Genomic DNA, 16,438 nt, shown 5'->3' with positions numbered 1-16,438 from the left:
CTCTCGTTCCTTCCGCGCCGGGACTGGCGGGCCCAGCTCCTCCCCCGCGCGTCCTCTCTCCCCTCCGCGGCCCTCCCTCCACCGGCCGTTCCTCCCTCCTTCCCTCCTCCTCCTCCTCCTCTTCCTCGGAGAGGCGCTCCTCCAGCAGCCAGACAGCATGGCGGCCGTGGAGACGCGGGTGTGCGAGACGGACGGCTGCAGCAGCGAGGCCAAGCTCCAGTGCCCCACCTGCATCAAGCTGGGCATCCAGGGCTCCTACTTCTGCTCGCAGGTAGACGCCCGCCCTCCGCGGCCCCGGCGGCGGCGGCCCCCTCCCCTGCCCCCTCCCCTGCCCTCGCGGCCGGTCCGGACGCGCTCCTCCTCTTCCCGGGGCCGGCGCGCCTGCTGCGCTTTCTCCTCCCCGCACCCCCATTCGCTGCGCCGGCGCCCCCCTCCAGCCCCCCTGCGATCTTGGGCCCGGAGGGACTGGGGGCGCCAGCGGGGGCGGGGCGCGGTCTGGTGCGGCCATGTGGGGTGGAAGCGGAAGCGGACTTGCCCCCGGTCACCCGGCAGCCCCGGGCGCTGCGTTTACGGGTCGGTTCCCGCCGCGCGTATTCTGCTGGGCCAGGGCTCCCAGGTGTGCGGGCTACCGGGACAGGTGGGGTGCCTGGGGAAGGGGTGGCCCTAGCCCTGCGAGTCGCCGCCGCCGCAGCCCTCGGCAGGGCTCTTGTCTTGGATTGTGGGGTGGAGGGTGGGAGGTGGCGGGGGGGGGGAGGGGGGACTCGGGGGCCGGTAGTCACTCTCGTCTCGGCGGGATGGGGCGGGGGGGGGGGTCGGAAGAGACCCGCTGGGCTTTGGGGGGTGGGTTGCCTGGGGATGGTGGGAGTTGCAGGGAGGAGGAATGCTGGCTCCAGCCCCACCTCCGTCTTTGACACTTAGGCAACTTTGGGGGGAGGGGGGGCGGGGGATGGAGAGGGGCTTGTGTAATTCATTATTTTCTTGGGGCATCCACAGTTACTGATTTAGAAAACCATAGGTTAACGATCTGAGTCGCCCTTTGCATTTACTGAATTTCCCATTGAGTGAAAAAGACAGTTCCATGAAGGGTTCTTGTGCTTTAAGGCTGCCGTGCATTTTAGTAAGTTTTGTGCAGCGGGGCAAACCCAGCACGGAACGGGGTCCTGCCTGAAACGTGTGCTTGTGTTTATGTTTACTGAAAAGTACTAGTGTTCCGGCTGCGTTTCACACTCAGGATTTCGGCAGAGCGGCACAATTTTGGAATTGTGGCTTTTAGTTAACAGCCCAGGTTTGTTGGGGACACAAGAATATTAAAGTATGAAATTGGTAGTGTCCTGGGGGGAGAAGAGCATGAACGTAGCCTGAAGGCCAGGTCAGGACCCTGCCCTGGCCAGTTCCTGTGCCATTTTGAACTAGTCAAGTGACTTAACCTTTCTGAGCCCTGATTCCACCTCTGTACAGAGAGGAAGATGATATTTTACGTACATATTTCACAAGGTTGTTCTGAGTCCCAAGTTATCCAATGAATGTGAAATGCTGGTAAAAATCCAAGGCATTTTTTTTAAAAAGGCCACCAGTACGATATAACACTGCCATATGTAAAAATGTCAATGAGTAGAATGAAAGCATATGTAAAGAACAGTACACACAAAGATAAATATGTAAACATAAAGATGTGTGTAAAATAAACATAAGTAAAATCCAAGACACTTGTAGATAAACCATTGTAAGAGATCCTGGCTGTGTTGTATAGGTCTTGTTTTTAGATAGGATATGATCCTTGACCTTGTTAGTATCATTTGGAAAAAGTTGTACATTGAGAAGTGTTGCTTATTCTAAAAATAGCAGTGGGCCTTCTCAACATACTAAATCTGGTATGAGTCCTTTTGTTTCTTTAAAAATAATTTTCAAATTCTTATTTGTTGAGGCCTATGTGGGACCCGGACTTAAAAACAAAAAAACGCAACATATAGTTTCCTTTTGGAAATTGTGTGCCATTTGAATAGAATAATGTGGTTTACATTGTGTTTAAGAATAGGTGGGAATTGTAATGCTAAATTACTTAATATGTATAGACATTTATCTGCTGAGATTTAAGCAAAGACACTATGAAACCACATTCACCAAACATAGGTGATACTCTCTTAGGCATGATACTCTTCAGTAGAAAGCACTTGGGCTCATTGGGGTTTGTGGAAACATTCCAGCACTTTTGTGAAAACATGCAGGGTTTATTTAGTGCTGTGGAATTGGAGTTATGCCATGCTGGATTCTGCAGGTATATTTCTGGTACCATTGCTATACTTGCAGTCAAACATATTCCAAGTTGCTGTCACACTGTCTCTCTCTCTCTCTCTCTCTCTTCATTCCTATTGCTACCTCTTAGGGTCAGTTTTTAAAATTTTTCACCAAGCCAGTTGTAGTGGTCTCTTAATGTGTATCCCAAGTGTAGTTCCCCACCGTGCAAACACCCACCCAAAACACAAAAACAACCGAACAAAACTTTCCTAAAGAAGTGGATTTCCCCCCAGCATAGCACAGTCTGATTATGCGTACCCTCCACCCATCGCAAGTAGAGTTACCATTGCTTCCAGGAAGCTAGCCCCTAATCAGGGCACCTCTTCAGGGTCTAGCTTTATTCTCTTGCTCTAACCAGAGGCAGTACATTTACTCTTTCCTTCCCCCAACATGTCACCTGTTCTGAAATCACAGCTATTCTTTCAGTCCCAGCTTGAGACTTGAACCAAATCACTAACTTTCCCTAAGCCAGTTTGCACATCTGTGATGACACTAGAGCTTTTTCTTGCCGTTTCTCTGATTATCTTCACTAGGAGTGGTGTATCTTCTCTCTACTTCTTGCTCCTCCGGTCCCCAGCCTGGCTGTCTGGCCAGTTTATCTTGGGAATAAACTGAGAATAAAACTACAAGAAGCCCTCACAGAAGAGAGCCTTTCCCAGTTGCTCTGTCACACCACCTTGTTTATTTCCTTTATAATTTATACAACCTAGTGATCTTAATTGGTTTTCTTATTTATCTGTCTTTCAATCTCTGATTTAGGTGAGCTTCATGAATAAAGCTATCTTGTTCATTGCCCTATTGTCATTTTTTAACACAATGCCGTGTATGTGGTGGATGGTCAATACATTTTTTTAATGTGTTAACAGGTACATTTATTGAAAAAAAATTGAAGGCTATGTATCAAAAACATTAAGAATGTTCACTATTTTGACCTAGGAGTTTAAATTCTAGCAAAATAAAGAAAATTTCAGGGATGAGCACAGACTTGTTGCCATCAGAGCAACATGCCTCTGATGGAGTGCCTGATAAGTTGTCCTTCTACATGGTTGATCTGTCGGTGAGATCAAGAAGTGACACAGCATAACTGAGGCTGAAAATGTTGGCCGAATTCCAGCATACTGATGTGGGATCATCCTGTTTCTTTTCTTCTTCTTTCTTTATTTTTTTTATTTTAAATTCTTTATTGTTTAATGTATTACATAAGTCTCCTTTTTCCCCCATTGACCTCTCCCCAGCTGCCCCCAGCACATGCCCCCCGACCCCATCTGTGTCCATTGGTTATGCTCATATGCATGCATACAAGTCCTTTGGTTGATCTCTTAGCCCCTCACCCCCCACCTTCCCTCATAGGTTGGACAGTCTACTCCATGCTTCTATTACTCTGGTTCTGTTTTTGTTCATCAGTTTATGTTGTTCATTCTTTTTCTTTTTAAAGAACCAGGATAGTGAAATTTGTATTTTGGTAAAAATTCAAAAGATGATTTTTCTTTAAGGTAAAAAAATTGTTTAGTACTTAATATTTTTAGTGTTTGGTTTACAGTAAAACTGAGAGGAAGGTACAGACATTTCTCATATATTTCTTGTCCCATAAACATGCATAACTTCCATTATCAATATCAAATATCACTCACCAGAATGGTATACTTTTTACCAAGGATGAACCTACATTGGCACATCATAATCACTCCAAATCCATAGTCTGTCTTTAGGGTTCATTATTTTTATTTATTTATTGATTGATTGATTTCAGAGAGGAAGGGAGAGATAGAAACATCAGTGATGAGAGAGAATCATTCATGAGCTGTCTCCTGAATGCCCCCTACTGGGGATGGAGCCTGCAACCCAGGCATATGCCCTGACCTGGAATGGAACCGTGACCTCCTGGTTCATAGGTCAATGCTCAACCTCTGAGTCACACCGGCCAGGCTAGGGCTCATTCTTAATGTTGTATAATATGTAGGTTTAGACACATGAATAATGACATATGTCCATTATTATAATAGCATATGCAGTATTTTCACTGCCCTAAAATCCTCTGCGCTCTGTTCATTCTTCCATCCATTCCCATCCCCCCAACCCTTGGCAACCACTGATCTTTTTATTGTCTTCACTAGTGGCCTGGTGCATGAATTCATGCACATCGAAAGGAAGTTAATTAGAAGAAATCCTATATAATAAAAGGCTAATAAGCAAATTGACTGAACAGCAGAATGACCAGTCGCTATGACACACACTGACCACCAGGGGGCAGACGCTCAATGCAGGAGCTGTCCCCTGGTGGTCAGTGTGCTCCCACAGGGGAAGCGCTGTTCAGCCAGAAGCCGGGCTCATGGCTGGCTAGCACAGCAGCGGTGGTGGGAGCCTTTCCTGCCTCCGCGGCAGCGCTAATGATGTCCGACTGCCGCTGGGCTCACAGCCATCAGCCCGGCTTGTGGCTCAGTGGAGCTCCCCCTGTGGGAGTGCACTGACCACCAGGAAGCAGCTCCTGCATTGAGCATCTGCCCCCTGGTGGTCAGTGCACGTCATAGCGACCGGTCGTTCCTGGTCGTTCCAAGTTAGGGTCAATTTGCATACTATCCTTTTATTATATAGGATAAGAGGCCTGGTGCACGAATTTGTGCACAGGTTGGGTCCCTCAGAGTGGCCTGTGGAGGTTGGGTCCCAGCTTGTACCCCCAGCCTCGCAATCCCGCAGCCCTGCCTGGCACCCCGCCTTGGCCTGGTGCCGTCCCCTTACCTGCTCCACCATCCCGCCTGCAGGGCGATCGATCAGGGCTGGGTCCCCTGCCCAGCTCCCTCAGTGCCTGGGAGCCAGATGGTGGCCCTGCCGCCACCATTCGTCGCCATCTGCAAGGCGATTGGGCCCCCACTCGCACCTGCCTTGACCTGGCATCGCCCATGAACCTGCTCCACCATCCCAGCATGGTCCCGCTCCCCTTGGGGCCCATCGGAGCCGGCAGCATCTCTACTGCCCCCTGCTGCCAGCGCTGTATTGCCAACGCCTGCCATGTTCCTCATTGCCCCCTGGTGGTCAGCACACGTCATAGTATGCTGTTGAACTCACAGTCTTCAGGTCGAACGACTGCCTGAGGGGACAATTTGCATATCAGGCTTTTATTATTTAGGATATATATAGATAGTTTTGATTTTCCAATTGGAATCACAGAGTATGTAGCCTTCTCATATTGTTTTCATTCACTTAGCAATATGCATTTAAGATTCCTTCATCATTTTTGATGCCTTGATAGCTCATTTCTTTTTAAGAGCTAAATAATATTCCGCTATCTGGATGTATCACAGTTTATTTATCCACTCACTGTAGGAATCTCAGTTGCTTCCAAATTTTGGAAATAATGATAAAGCTGCTGCAAACATCTGTGTGCAGGTTTTTATGTGAACATGTTTTTAACTCTTTTGGGTAAATACCAAGGTGCATAATTGCTGATTTGTATTATAAGGAAATACGCCGTACCATTTTGCATTCCCACCGGCAGTGAATAGGGGTTTCCGTTGCTCCACATCCTCACCTGAATTTGGTGCTGTCAGTGTTCCAGATTTTGGCAATTCTAATAGATGCATAGTGTCATCTCATTTTAATCTGCGTTTCCCTGATAACATGTGATGTAGCATCTTTAATATGCTTATTTGCCATCTGGTCTATATTAAGGTGTTTGACACATTTTTAAATTGGGAATAAATGTTTGAATCAATGAATAAATGTATCAAAAGGTAGAATAGCCCTGGTTGGCATGGCTCAGCAGTTGAGCGTCGACCTATGAACCAGGAGGTCAGAGTTTTATTCCCTGTCAGGGCACATGCCCAGGTTGCGGCTTCATCCCCAGTGTGGGATGTGCAGGAGGCAGCCTATCAATGATTCTCTCTCGTTGTTGATGTTTCTCTCTCTCTCTCTCTCTGAAATCAATAATAATAATAAAGAAAGGTAGAATAGAGAGGTAGACTGCTGCATTTGAATCATTTACTAACTGGGCAAATAACTTAGTAACCTCTCTGTTTTCTGTTACATTCTTTTAAAATAGGGCCATTTATAGTACTTCAAGGTTTTGGTGAAGACTAAATACTAAGCATATGTAAAACACTTAGCACATCAGTAAATTTAATCAGTGTTAGCTCTCTATTGTTATATTGTGTTTTATGTTTAAGAAGTTAGGTATTTTTATCTGAGATGTTTAATTTTAAGAAAAATTTGCCCCTTTAAATGAGTAAAACCTATTTTACTTGAAAAATCATCTTTTCAGGGGTTCCTGATGTTTGGCGATTTTTTTTTTTAATGGACGTGTTCATTCTTATTTAATAGCTTACTAGTTTTACTAGTAGTTTAGTAGTTTACTCCTAGTCCCTAGGAGTTTATAACAATTTTTTGAGAATGGAGGCTGTGCTTTACTCATATTTTGTATTTCATTAAGTGCTTTGCACACAGTAGGCAAATAGTATCAGACAAGATACTTTCATTTCAGTTCATTAAATGAAAGCAAAGAGGTTGGTTGGCCTGAGAAGGAAAGCATAGAGCATTCAAGCCTTTAGTTTACAGCCCAGGGCAGATGCTATCATGTCTTTAAGTTAAAGGATCAGTTGAGAAGGATCTTATATCTCATTATAAGGTTTAATAACTTAAAAGGTAGAATAGCATGAGTAGGAGACTCGGTTTGGAGTCTGACCTGGGTTTAAATCTTTGCTTCTGTGTCCATGGGTAATTCATGTCCTAATTTTGTAAAGGAGGGCAAATAGTGCACCACCATCTTTATGGAGTTGAGAGGAAGGTGAATAAGAGAGAGAGCATGCAAAGTGCTTAGCACAGTGTTCAGTAAATGGTTTTTTTATGCCTATAGGCTCGTGTCTGATACTATTATAGTCAGTTACAAGGAAGGCTTGAAAGTGTTTAAAGAGAAGTATTATTTGTTTAGAACATTTTGAACAAATTCTTGCAATAGGCTCTTTCAAAGCAGCAGCGGCAAGGTAAGGTGATTAATTGGGTGTGCAGGAAGAAAGTGAGTGAGTGGCTGGGCATCTTGTAGGAGGAATTGCTCTTCTAATATGTAGTGTCTTTGAAATGCAACCCTGTCCTCTGCAACATTTGTTTCTTCAGCAACAAAGTTCCTGACAATGCAGAGTGTTTCTGGAACTCATCTTCATCGTGGATGGAGTTATTAACCCTATTAGGCGTTTTAATTATGGGGATTTTCTTTAAATTTCTCACATTACTCACCACCCCTCGAAAGTGCTGTAAGTTACGTGATTATGCACAACTGTTGTAGTTTCTTGCAAGGAAAAGTACAATGAAGGTTGTGATTTTTAAACAAAAATAACTTTACTAATATGTTTATTGTAGAAAAATTAGAAAATACGGGTGGAAAGTTACCCAGTGTTAATTTCTGTGACTTTTCAAAAAATAATTCTTTATTGTTGGGAGTATTACATACGTCTCTCCCTCCCCCCCTCCCCACTTCCCCTATTGACCCCCTTGTGACATTTGTGATGTGTATTTTTTGTTTGCTTTTGTTTTTTGTTAATCCTCACTTGAGGATATTTTTTCCATTGATTTTTAGAGAGAGTAGAGGGAGGGGGAGAGAGAGAGAGAAACATTAATGTGAGAGAGACACAATTGGTTGCCTCCTGCATGCACCCCAACTGGGCCGGGGATCGAGCCTACAACCGAGGTACATGCCCTCAAACCGAATTGAACCTGCGACCCTTTAGTCTGTGGACCATGTTCTAACCACTTAACCAAACTGGCTAGGGCTTTGATACATATTTTTAAAACATTATATATTTTATATATATTAATGTGTATATACTTATATATTTTTTTACAAAAATGTCACCATAATGTACATAATCCTAGGGAATTGACCACCCTTATGTCTTTCTTTTTTAATTTAGATTTTTATTGTTGAGATTATTACAGATGTCCCTCTTTTTTCCCCCTTTGCCCCCTCCACCCAGTTCCCACTCCGCCCCAGACCTTCACCATCCTATTGTCTGTGTCCACAGGTAATGCATATATGCATATAAGATCTTTGTTTAATCTCTTCCTGCCCCCCCACCACCACCTTCCCTCTGAGAATCATCAGTCTGTTCCATTTCCATGCCTCTGATTCTACCAGTATTTTAGTCACCAGTTTATTCTGTTCATTAGATTTCTTATTTGTTTATTTTTATACTAGAGGCCCGGTGCACAAAATTCGTGCACAGGTAGGGTCCCTAGGCCTAGCCGGCGATCAGGGCCCATCTGTGGGGCGACTGGCAGGGCGATGTCGGGGGTGGGGGGGGCCCTGCTGGCACCTGCCTTGGCTGGCCTAGCGCCTCTTGCTGACCCTGCCCCCTGCTGCCACAGCTGGTTGCCTCCCTCTGTGGGGTGATCATGGGGCCTCCACTGGCACCTGCCTTGGCCAGCCTGGCACCACCCGCTCGCTGGCCCCGCCTCCTGCCACCTCCACCAGTTGCCTCCCTCTGCGGGGCAACTGGTGGGGCAATCAGGGGGCACCCGCCTTGGCTGGCCTGGGAACTGCGGGCTGGGTGCAGCTCCTGCATTGTGCGTCTGCACCCTGGTGGTCACTGCACATGATAGTGACTGGTCGTTCCACTATTCAGTCAATTTGCATATTAGTCTTTTATTATATAGGATTCATTTGTTGACAGATATGTATTTGTTGCCATTTTGTTGTTCATATTTTTATCTTTACCTCTTTCTTCTTCCTCTTCTTAAAGAATACCCTTGGCATTTCATATAATACTGGTTTGGTGGTGATGAACTCCTTTAGCTTTTTCTTATCTGTGAAGCTCCTTATCTGACCTTCAATTCTAAATGATAGCTTTGCTGGGTAGAGTAATCTTGCTATTCATCACTTTGGTATTTCTTGCTACTCCCTTCTGACCTGCATAGTTTCTGTTGAGAAATCAGCTGAGAGTCATATGGGTGCTCCCTTGTAGATAACTAACTGCTTTTCTCTTGCTGCTTTTAAAGATTCTCTTTTTGTCTTTAGCCCTTGGCATTTTAATTATGTGTCTTAGTGTGATCCTCTTTGGATTTCTTTTGTTCGGGGTTCTCTCTGCTTCCTGGACTTGTAAGTCTATTTCTTTCACCAGGTGGGGGAAGTTTTCTGTTATTATTTCTTCAAATAGGTTCTCAATATCTTGCTCTCTCCATCTGGCACTCGCATAATGTGAATGTTGGTATGCTTGAAGTTGTCCCAGAGGCTCCTTACACTATCTTCATCTTTTTGAATTCTTTTTTCTTTTTGCTCTGCTGGTTGGGTGTTTTTTTGCTTCCTCGTATTTCAAATAGTTGCTTTGATTCTCAGAATCCTCTACTCTACTGTTGAATCCCTGTATTTCTTTATTTCAGTCAGTGTATGCTTAATTTCTGACTGGCCCTTTTCCAATTTTTTGGAGGTTTCTAGAAGATTCTTAAGTAACCTATAACTGGTTTTGAACTCTATATCCAGTAGTTTGCTTTCTTCCATTTCTTTCATTTGTGACATGTTTCTTTGTCTCCACATTTTGGCTGATTTCCTGTATTTGTTTCTATGTATTGGGTAGAGCTGCTATGTCTCCTGGTAGAGTGGCCTTGTGTAGTAGGTGTTCTATAGGGCCCAGTGTCTCAGCCTCCCCAATCACCTGAGCTGAGAGCTCTAGTTGCACCCCTTTGTGTGCTGTGTGCACAGTCTTGTTGTACTTGAGGCTTGATTGCTGTTGGTGTCACTGGGAGGAATTGACTTCCAGGCCAATTGGCTGTGGGGACTAGTTGTGACTACAGTGGGAGAGCTGCTGTGCTGGAGACACCCCTGTGAGCAGGACTTGCTTCCGTGGGACTCTGGTGCTCACTGAGTCTGCCCCTTGAGTGTGTCATTTATGGATGTGAAGAGTTATAATCTGGTATGGCCTGACACTGCTGCATACACTGGCTCTTGGATCTCCAGAGAGGTGCAAAATCAGCCACTGCTTGGGGCCACCAGGCAGGAGCTACAGAGAGATCTGCAGATTCCTCCTTTTTTATTGGGTTTGGAATTACCCAGAAGAGGCCCAGCTATGAAGCAAGGCAGACTGGTGCTGGTGCTGGTGCTGGTGCTGGGTCTTGGGCCTTTTATTTATAGATTTGGGGCTCCCTGACCCAGCTGCTGCTTGTTTGAGAGAATTTAGCCTGAGCAAGGACAGGCCATTTATATGCAAAAGCCACACACACACAGCTTGGGTGGGGTTGTAAATTGGATGAGGTGGGGACTTAGGGAAACACCAGGGTAGAGCAAACAGAAATGGCTGCCAGTCAGCCCTGCACCGGGGAAGTCCCAGCATAGCAACAATGATTCCTGCAAGCACCTCCATCTGGGAGAAAGCCACCCCAAGTTCCTGTCCCGGTGCCAGACAGTCCAGTTCCTCCTCATATGTGTCTGTGTTCCCCAGAACCTTGCCCTAGTGCTGGAGCTCAGAGGAAGCAGGACCTTGTAAGTTCATTTGGTGGTGCCTGCCTTTTAAGAGGAACAGCTGGCTCTCCAGCAGCCTCTGTGTCACTGAGCCCCAATCCGCACTGGTTTTTACAGCCAGTAGTTCTTACTGCCCGTAGGGACTTCTTTCCCCAGCTCTGGGACCCTGGGCTGGGGGTCTGGTGTGGGGCTGGGACCCCTTGCTCCTCCCGGTGGCCTCTGCAGAGACAATCTCTCTCCCAATTAAAAAAGTGGCACACATGGGTGCCAGAACAGCCTGTTCTGCGCCTCTGCACCTCCTACCAGTCTCAGTGTGCTTTCTTCTTTACAGCCAGCTTTCCAGCGATTTTGGATGATGGTTGTAATTTTAGTTGTAATTTTGATGTGGTAGTGGGAGACGTGAGTACAGGTGTTTACCTATGCTGCCATCTCCCCCCTGTTTTTGTTTTCTTTTTAAAATATGTTTTTATTGATTTTAGAGAGAAAGGGAGAGGGGGAGAAAGAGAGAGAGAGAGAGAGAGAGATGGAGAGAGAGAGAGAGGGAAAGAGAGAGCGACATCAGTGTGAGAGAGAAACATCAATCGTTGGCTTCCTGTACACACCCCTACTGGGGACTGAACCTGTAACCTGGCATGTGCCCTGACCAGGAATCGAACTGGCAACCTTTTGGTGCATAGGACAGCACTCAACCAAATTGGCCACACTTGACAATACATTGGTAAGACCACCCTTATGTCTTACCAATATATTGAGAATTTCTGTCATAGCTACACTTACATTATCCTTTATAGTTGCTGTATAGTATATTACATTGTAGATGAACTAACTGTCCTTTATTTAATCACCTATGGTTGCATTTAGTTTCTTTTTTGATTTTTTTTAGCTGCTGTTTAACTGCTTCCCAATAAATGTTTGTGTAAAATTTAAATCATTTTGATTTACTCAGGCACAGAATAATAGAGGACTGTACAGGAACCCAGGATTGAACCATGCCAAGCTGCTAGTAGTTCTCATAGTGTAATCAGTGGATCTTTGTTGGTTTGAAGACTTTCTGGTGGTCAATGGAGATTTCCTCTTATTGACATACTTATATTATAAATACTTATATTGCAATTTTGGAATGAAGTGTACTTATATTTCACTGGAACTTGTAAAAAAGCAAAAAGCATCATTTGGTTGGCAGGTAGCCAAAAGTTGAGCAAGTCGTTAACTCTGAGTTACTTTTTTAGAGATTGAAGGGCCATTGGAAATAGGTGTGATCTTACGTGGTTTAAAGAGGCTGTGGATAGAAATTGTAGTCACTTCCTTTTTGGGGGTGAGTGTTTTTCAGGTTTGTCATACTTGTAGAGTTTTTAGTTTGATCTTAGTAAATTTGGTGGGGATGAAGACACATGTAGATATTAGGAGGGAGACGCAGTAGCATGGTAGCTCCTGTATTAATGAGGAATTGTCTTTGGTATTAATAGCAAACCTATTTAGTAGATGTATATAGGCAGGAATACTCTACATAGCAACCATTGAGATTCTCTGCATATTAAAGTTTTAATGTAATAGAAATACAATTATTACCCTTTCTCCTGACCTCACAGTTTTAACATGAAGCATTTGTTTATTTATGTTTGGGCAGGTAGTGCTCCCAGCTCAACAATTATAAGTCTTTTTATTTTTATTTTTATTGGTATCAGTCTGCTGTCTGGCTTTGAATAAAGAATAATTCAACATACCCTGCAAGCCAGGTCTGCCTTACTCAGTTTATGTGTTAAATGTGGGAGAAGGATATTGGGAAACTTTCTCCAAATTATACATTGCAATTAAGTTCTCTCCTCGACCCACTGTTCACAGTAGCTAAGTTGTGGAAACAACCTAAATGTCTGTAGACGGATGAGTGGATAAACACAACGTGGTACAAACATACAGTGGAATACTCTTCAGCCTTAAAAAAGGAAGGAAATTCTGCAATACGCCACAACATGGATGAAACATGCTAAATGAAATAAACTAGTCACAGAAAAACAAATACTGCATGATTCCACGACATGAGGTATCTAAAAATAGTCAGGTTTATAGAATCGGGGAGGGGAATGGTGGTTACTAGGGCCTGAGGAGGGAGAACCTGGGAGTTACTGATCAACAGCATGAAGTTTCAGTCATGCAAGGGGAATATAAGGTCTAGATGGCTGCTATTCAACATTGTACCACTAATAATGAAAATTGTATTGACACGTAAGTTTGTCAAGAAGTTAGAGCTCATGTTAAAATGTTCTTATTTAAAAGAAAAAAAAGTCTCCCAGTTTTGTCTCCAGGAACTTACTGTTTTATTGCAGAGTTCAGTAGGGACTTCTTCCTGATGAACCAGAGCTGTGCCCTACCTGTGGGAAAGCATTCCTAAAAACCCTGTCAGCTGGGTCTGCTGATGGGGCATTGATTTGGGTCATAAGCCCGGGTCTCTAAAGAGTAGGGTATAAATGATAAGTGAAAGTAAGACTAGCAGTTTCCTTATCATCATAATGTGGAGGCAGCAGAGGCTTCTCCACACTGTGAACCTGCGTTTAATGATTCTGTCTTGACAAAAAGGTACAGAAGGGCAACCGTTGCTTCAGATTTTGACAGTTACGCTGTCTTATTCATCAAGCTGTGAGCTTAAATCATTCAGTAAAATAGGTAAATGTAAGGTTTTAGACATGGCAGAGGTTTATATTTTTTTCTGAGTAGGACATGGCTTTTATTTTTCAAATGGGATTGATTTTATTTCTAATTATTTCACTAATTAGTGTTTGTGATGGATTTGACTATTTGAATACTGATAACTTTGCATTGTTTATTAAACAAATGTAGAGAAAAATATAAATGCAGTTATTACATAAGTAATTTATTATTTTTTTGGGAATTGAGGTTTTAGTACCTTAAAGTCAAGAATTTACCAGTATATGTAATATGTTCTTTTTTTGCTAGACTGTTTTTATTAAATGTTGAGTAGAATAAAAGACTGATAATAAGTCATCCATAATGATACAGTAGAAACATGATACAGTACTTACCACCTAATTTATTAAAAAGAATATTTTGGTAAAATAGTACAACCCAAAGGCTCCCATGTGTCCCTCACCCTGAGGTACTCCCTTATACTGAATTTTGTGTTTATCATTCATTTGCTTTTCCATGCATTTGATTTCCTTGCCTGATAATTATTTCAGTGTGGGTTACAAAAGGTGATTCCCACCCTCAACCACTCCCCATTGTCATTTAATAGCTGATTATTTTTATTTGTTAGGAAGAATTTTCCCTCATCAACTGGTGAATAAACTACCGTACCACCAAATATTGGCAGACTAATATTCCTACTATAAAGACATGTAATGGTGATATACTACTGGTCACTTCCAGTGGTCACAAATGTAAAATCATGTCATCTGTGATCCAAGATAATTTCACTTTTCCTTTTATTCCTTTTCCTTGTCTAATTGCTCTGGGGAAGACTTCCAATAATATATTGAATAGAAGTGCTGAAAGAAAGCATTCTTTCCTTGTTCCTGGTATTAAAAGGAAAAACTTTCACTCTTTTTACCATTGACTGTGATGTCAGCTTTTCATATGTGGCTTTTATTATGTTGAGATGGTTTCTTCTGTTTCTACTTTATTGAGTGTTTTTATCATGAAAGGTTACTACTTTTAGATTTAGTTATGTTTATTTTTCCTCAGTTGTAAAGTTAGGTTGTTAGAGATCTTTTTTAATGTATGTTTGTTTATAACTATAAACTTTCCTCCAGTATTGCTTTTGCTGCATTCCATAAGTTTTGGTATATTTTGTATTTGGTTTGTTGGATATTTTGTTTTCATTTGTCTCAACGTATTTTCTTTTTTTTTTTTTCAACGTATTTTCTTATTTCCTTTGTGTATTCCTCTTGGACCCCATTGGTTGTGTTAGAGTGCATTGTTTATTTCCTTTTTATTTTGGATTTGCCAGTTTTCCTTTTTACTTGTCTTTCTAAAACCCAAATATTGTAGATTTCTTTGTATGCCCATTCATTTACTTTTAATGGCTATAGATTTCACCTACGTCGTAGGATCATAATTTATCTAACCTATTTTATATTGATGGATACCTAAAGTCTCTTCCATTTTTCACAATTATAAACGCTACAGTGAGCATTAAATTTGCACATATCTTTGCTCATTTGTCAGATTATTTTCTTTGGTTAAATTTCTGAAAGTGGAGTTACTGGGTCAAAATACATTTTTGTGTGTCGGTATACAGGGTGGGGTAAAAGTAGGTTGTTTGTATGAGAAACAAGAGTTTATTCTTGTATTATTCTTTATTAATTGTTGTATAATTTTCCATATGAACAACTGTAAACCTACTTTTGTCCCACCCTATATCTGTTTTATGTTTAAGTATTTATATGCATGCCATATATATATTTTATTGACTTTTTACAGAGAGGGAGAGGAATAGAGACTTAGAAACATCAATCAGCTGCCTCCTGCACACCCCCTACTGGGGATGTGCCTGCAACCAAGATACATGCCCTTGACTGGAATCGAACCTGGGACCCTTCAGTCCACAGGCTGATGCTCTATCCACTGAGCCAAACCAGTTAGGGCTTCATGCTGTATTTTGATACCTGTAGCTTTCTTAATACCAGCTGACCATTCAGCACTTTCATTAACATTGTGTGTTGTACCCATTTGCTCAGACCCTCATCAACATAAATTGATTTTAGTTTTGAGATGGTGGAAAAGATGAAGATAATACAGCTTCTTAAGGGGATGAGTGGGTAAGTGGTCACATTATGAAACCATTTAATGTTAATTCTAGCAAATACTTGCAGGATGGTTCAGAATAGGAAAGGATTAGGGAGAGACAAGAGAGGGTTAATGTAGGGAAACCAGTTGAGAAGCTACTTGGTAGTTTGGCAAGTCAGTAGGGCCTAAAATAGAGTAGGAGATGTTGGGATTAATTAGATAAGAAGAATAAAATAGGAGATGACGTGCTTTGACATAGAAATGAAAATACAAATCTCTCAACTCTGGTGGTACTTTTTCACACTCCAGTGATTCATAATCCTGCAAATAAATAAGAATCACCTACATAGATTATCCTTCGAGTTTCTGACTTAATTTGAGACGGGGAACAGCATGTGAATTTGTAAAGAAAAGCTTTCTAGGTGATTCTAGTATGTCGCCAGGACTGAGAACTCTATATCGGCTCCTAAAATTGGTATACACCGGCTGTAGTAAAGAAAAAGTGTGTTCTCTTGGGGTGACAATAAAAGTTTTAACTACTATTTATAAAAGGTAATTAGTAGACAGTGCGTTGTAATTGTTAAATAGGTGGAAAATAAGGCAGTAAGACAAAGAGCTCTCAAGGAGTACTGAATAAATACATTGGATCTTTTAGGCTTAGGGTGGGAGTGTGTGTGGTCTGGACACTTTATGGAGAAGGTAGCATTTGAAATAGACCTGAAAGGGTAGGTAAAGCTTCTGAGGATACAGTTAAAAAGGTGAATGTCAGGAGCAGATAGAATAGGTTATGCAAAGGAAAAGGAAGTGTGGCATTTGTCTGGGAAACTCTAAATCTAATTTAGTTAGTTTATTGGTGCATTTTTTTTTTTTTTCAGAGATAAGGAGGGAAAGATCACCCAATTAAGGAGTCAGAGGTGTATTCTTCAGGGAAAAGATAGTTATGCAGGGTTTTGAGTGGTCCTA

The 16,438-nt window shown here is 42.6% G+C and overlaps 1 protein-coding gene across 1 annotated transcript in view; it reads left to right on the top strand.

Annotated features, from left to right (window-relative positions):
• The window catches only part of METAP1 (methionyl aminopeptidase 1), a 76,005-nt gene continuing 59,567 nt past the window's right edge, over window positions 1–16,438 (top strand). The window contains exon 1 of the mRNA XM_054727231.1: window positions 1–271. Within this exon, the coding sequence (XP_054583206.1) occupies window positions 158–271 (114 nt within the window). The 5' untranslated portion in view covers window positions 1–157. The remainder of the gene's footprint in view (window positions 272–16,438) is intronic.

Source organism: Eptesicus fuscus, chromosome 2 (assembly GCF_027574615.1).
Source record: "Eptesicus fuscus isolate TK198812 chromosome 2, DD_ASM_mEF_20220401, whole genome shotgun sequence".
NCBI classification, from domain to species: domain Eukaryota; kingdom Metazoa; phylum Chordata; class Mammalia; order Chiroptera; family Vespertilionidae; genus Eptesicus; species Eptesicus fuscus.
Note: the sequence above shows the minus strand (reverse complement) of the source record. Positions and strands in the feature narration are given on the sequence as shown.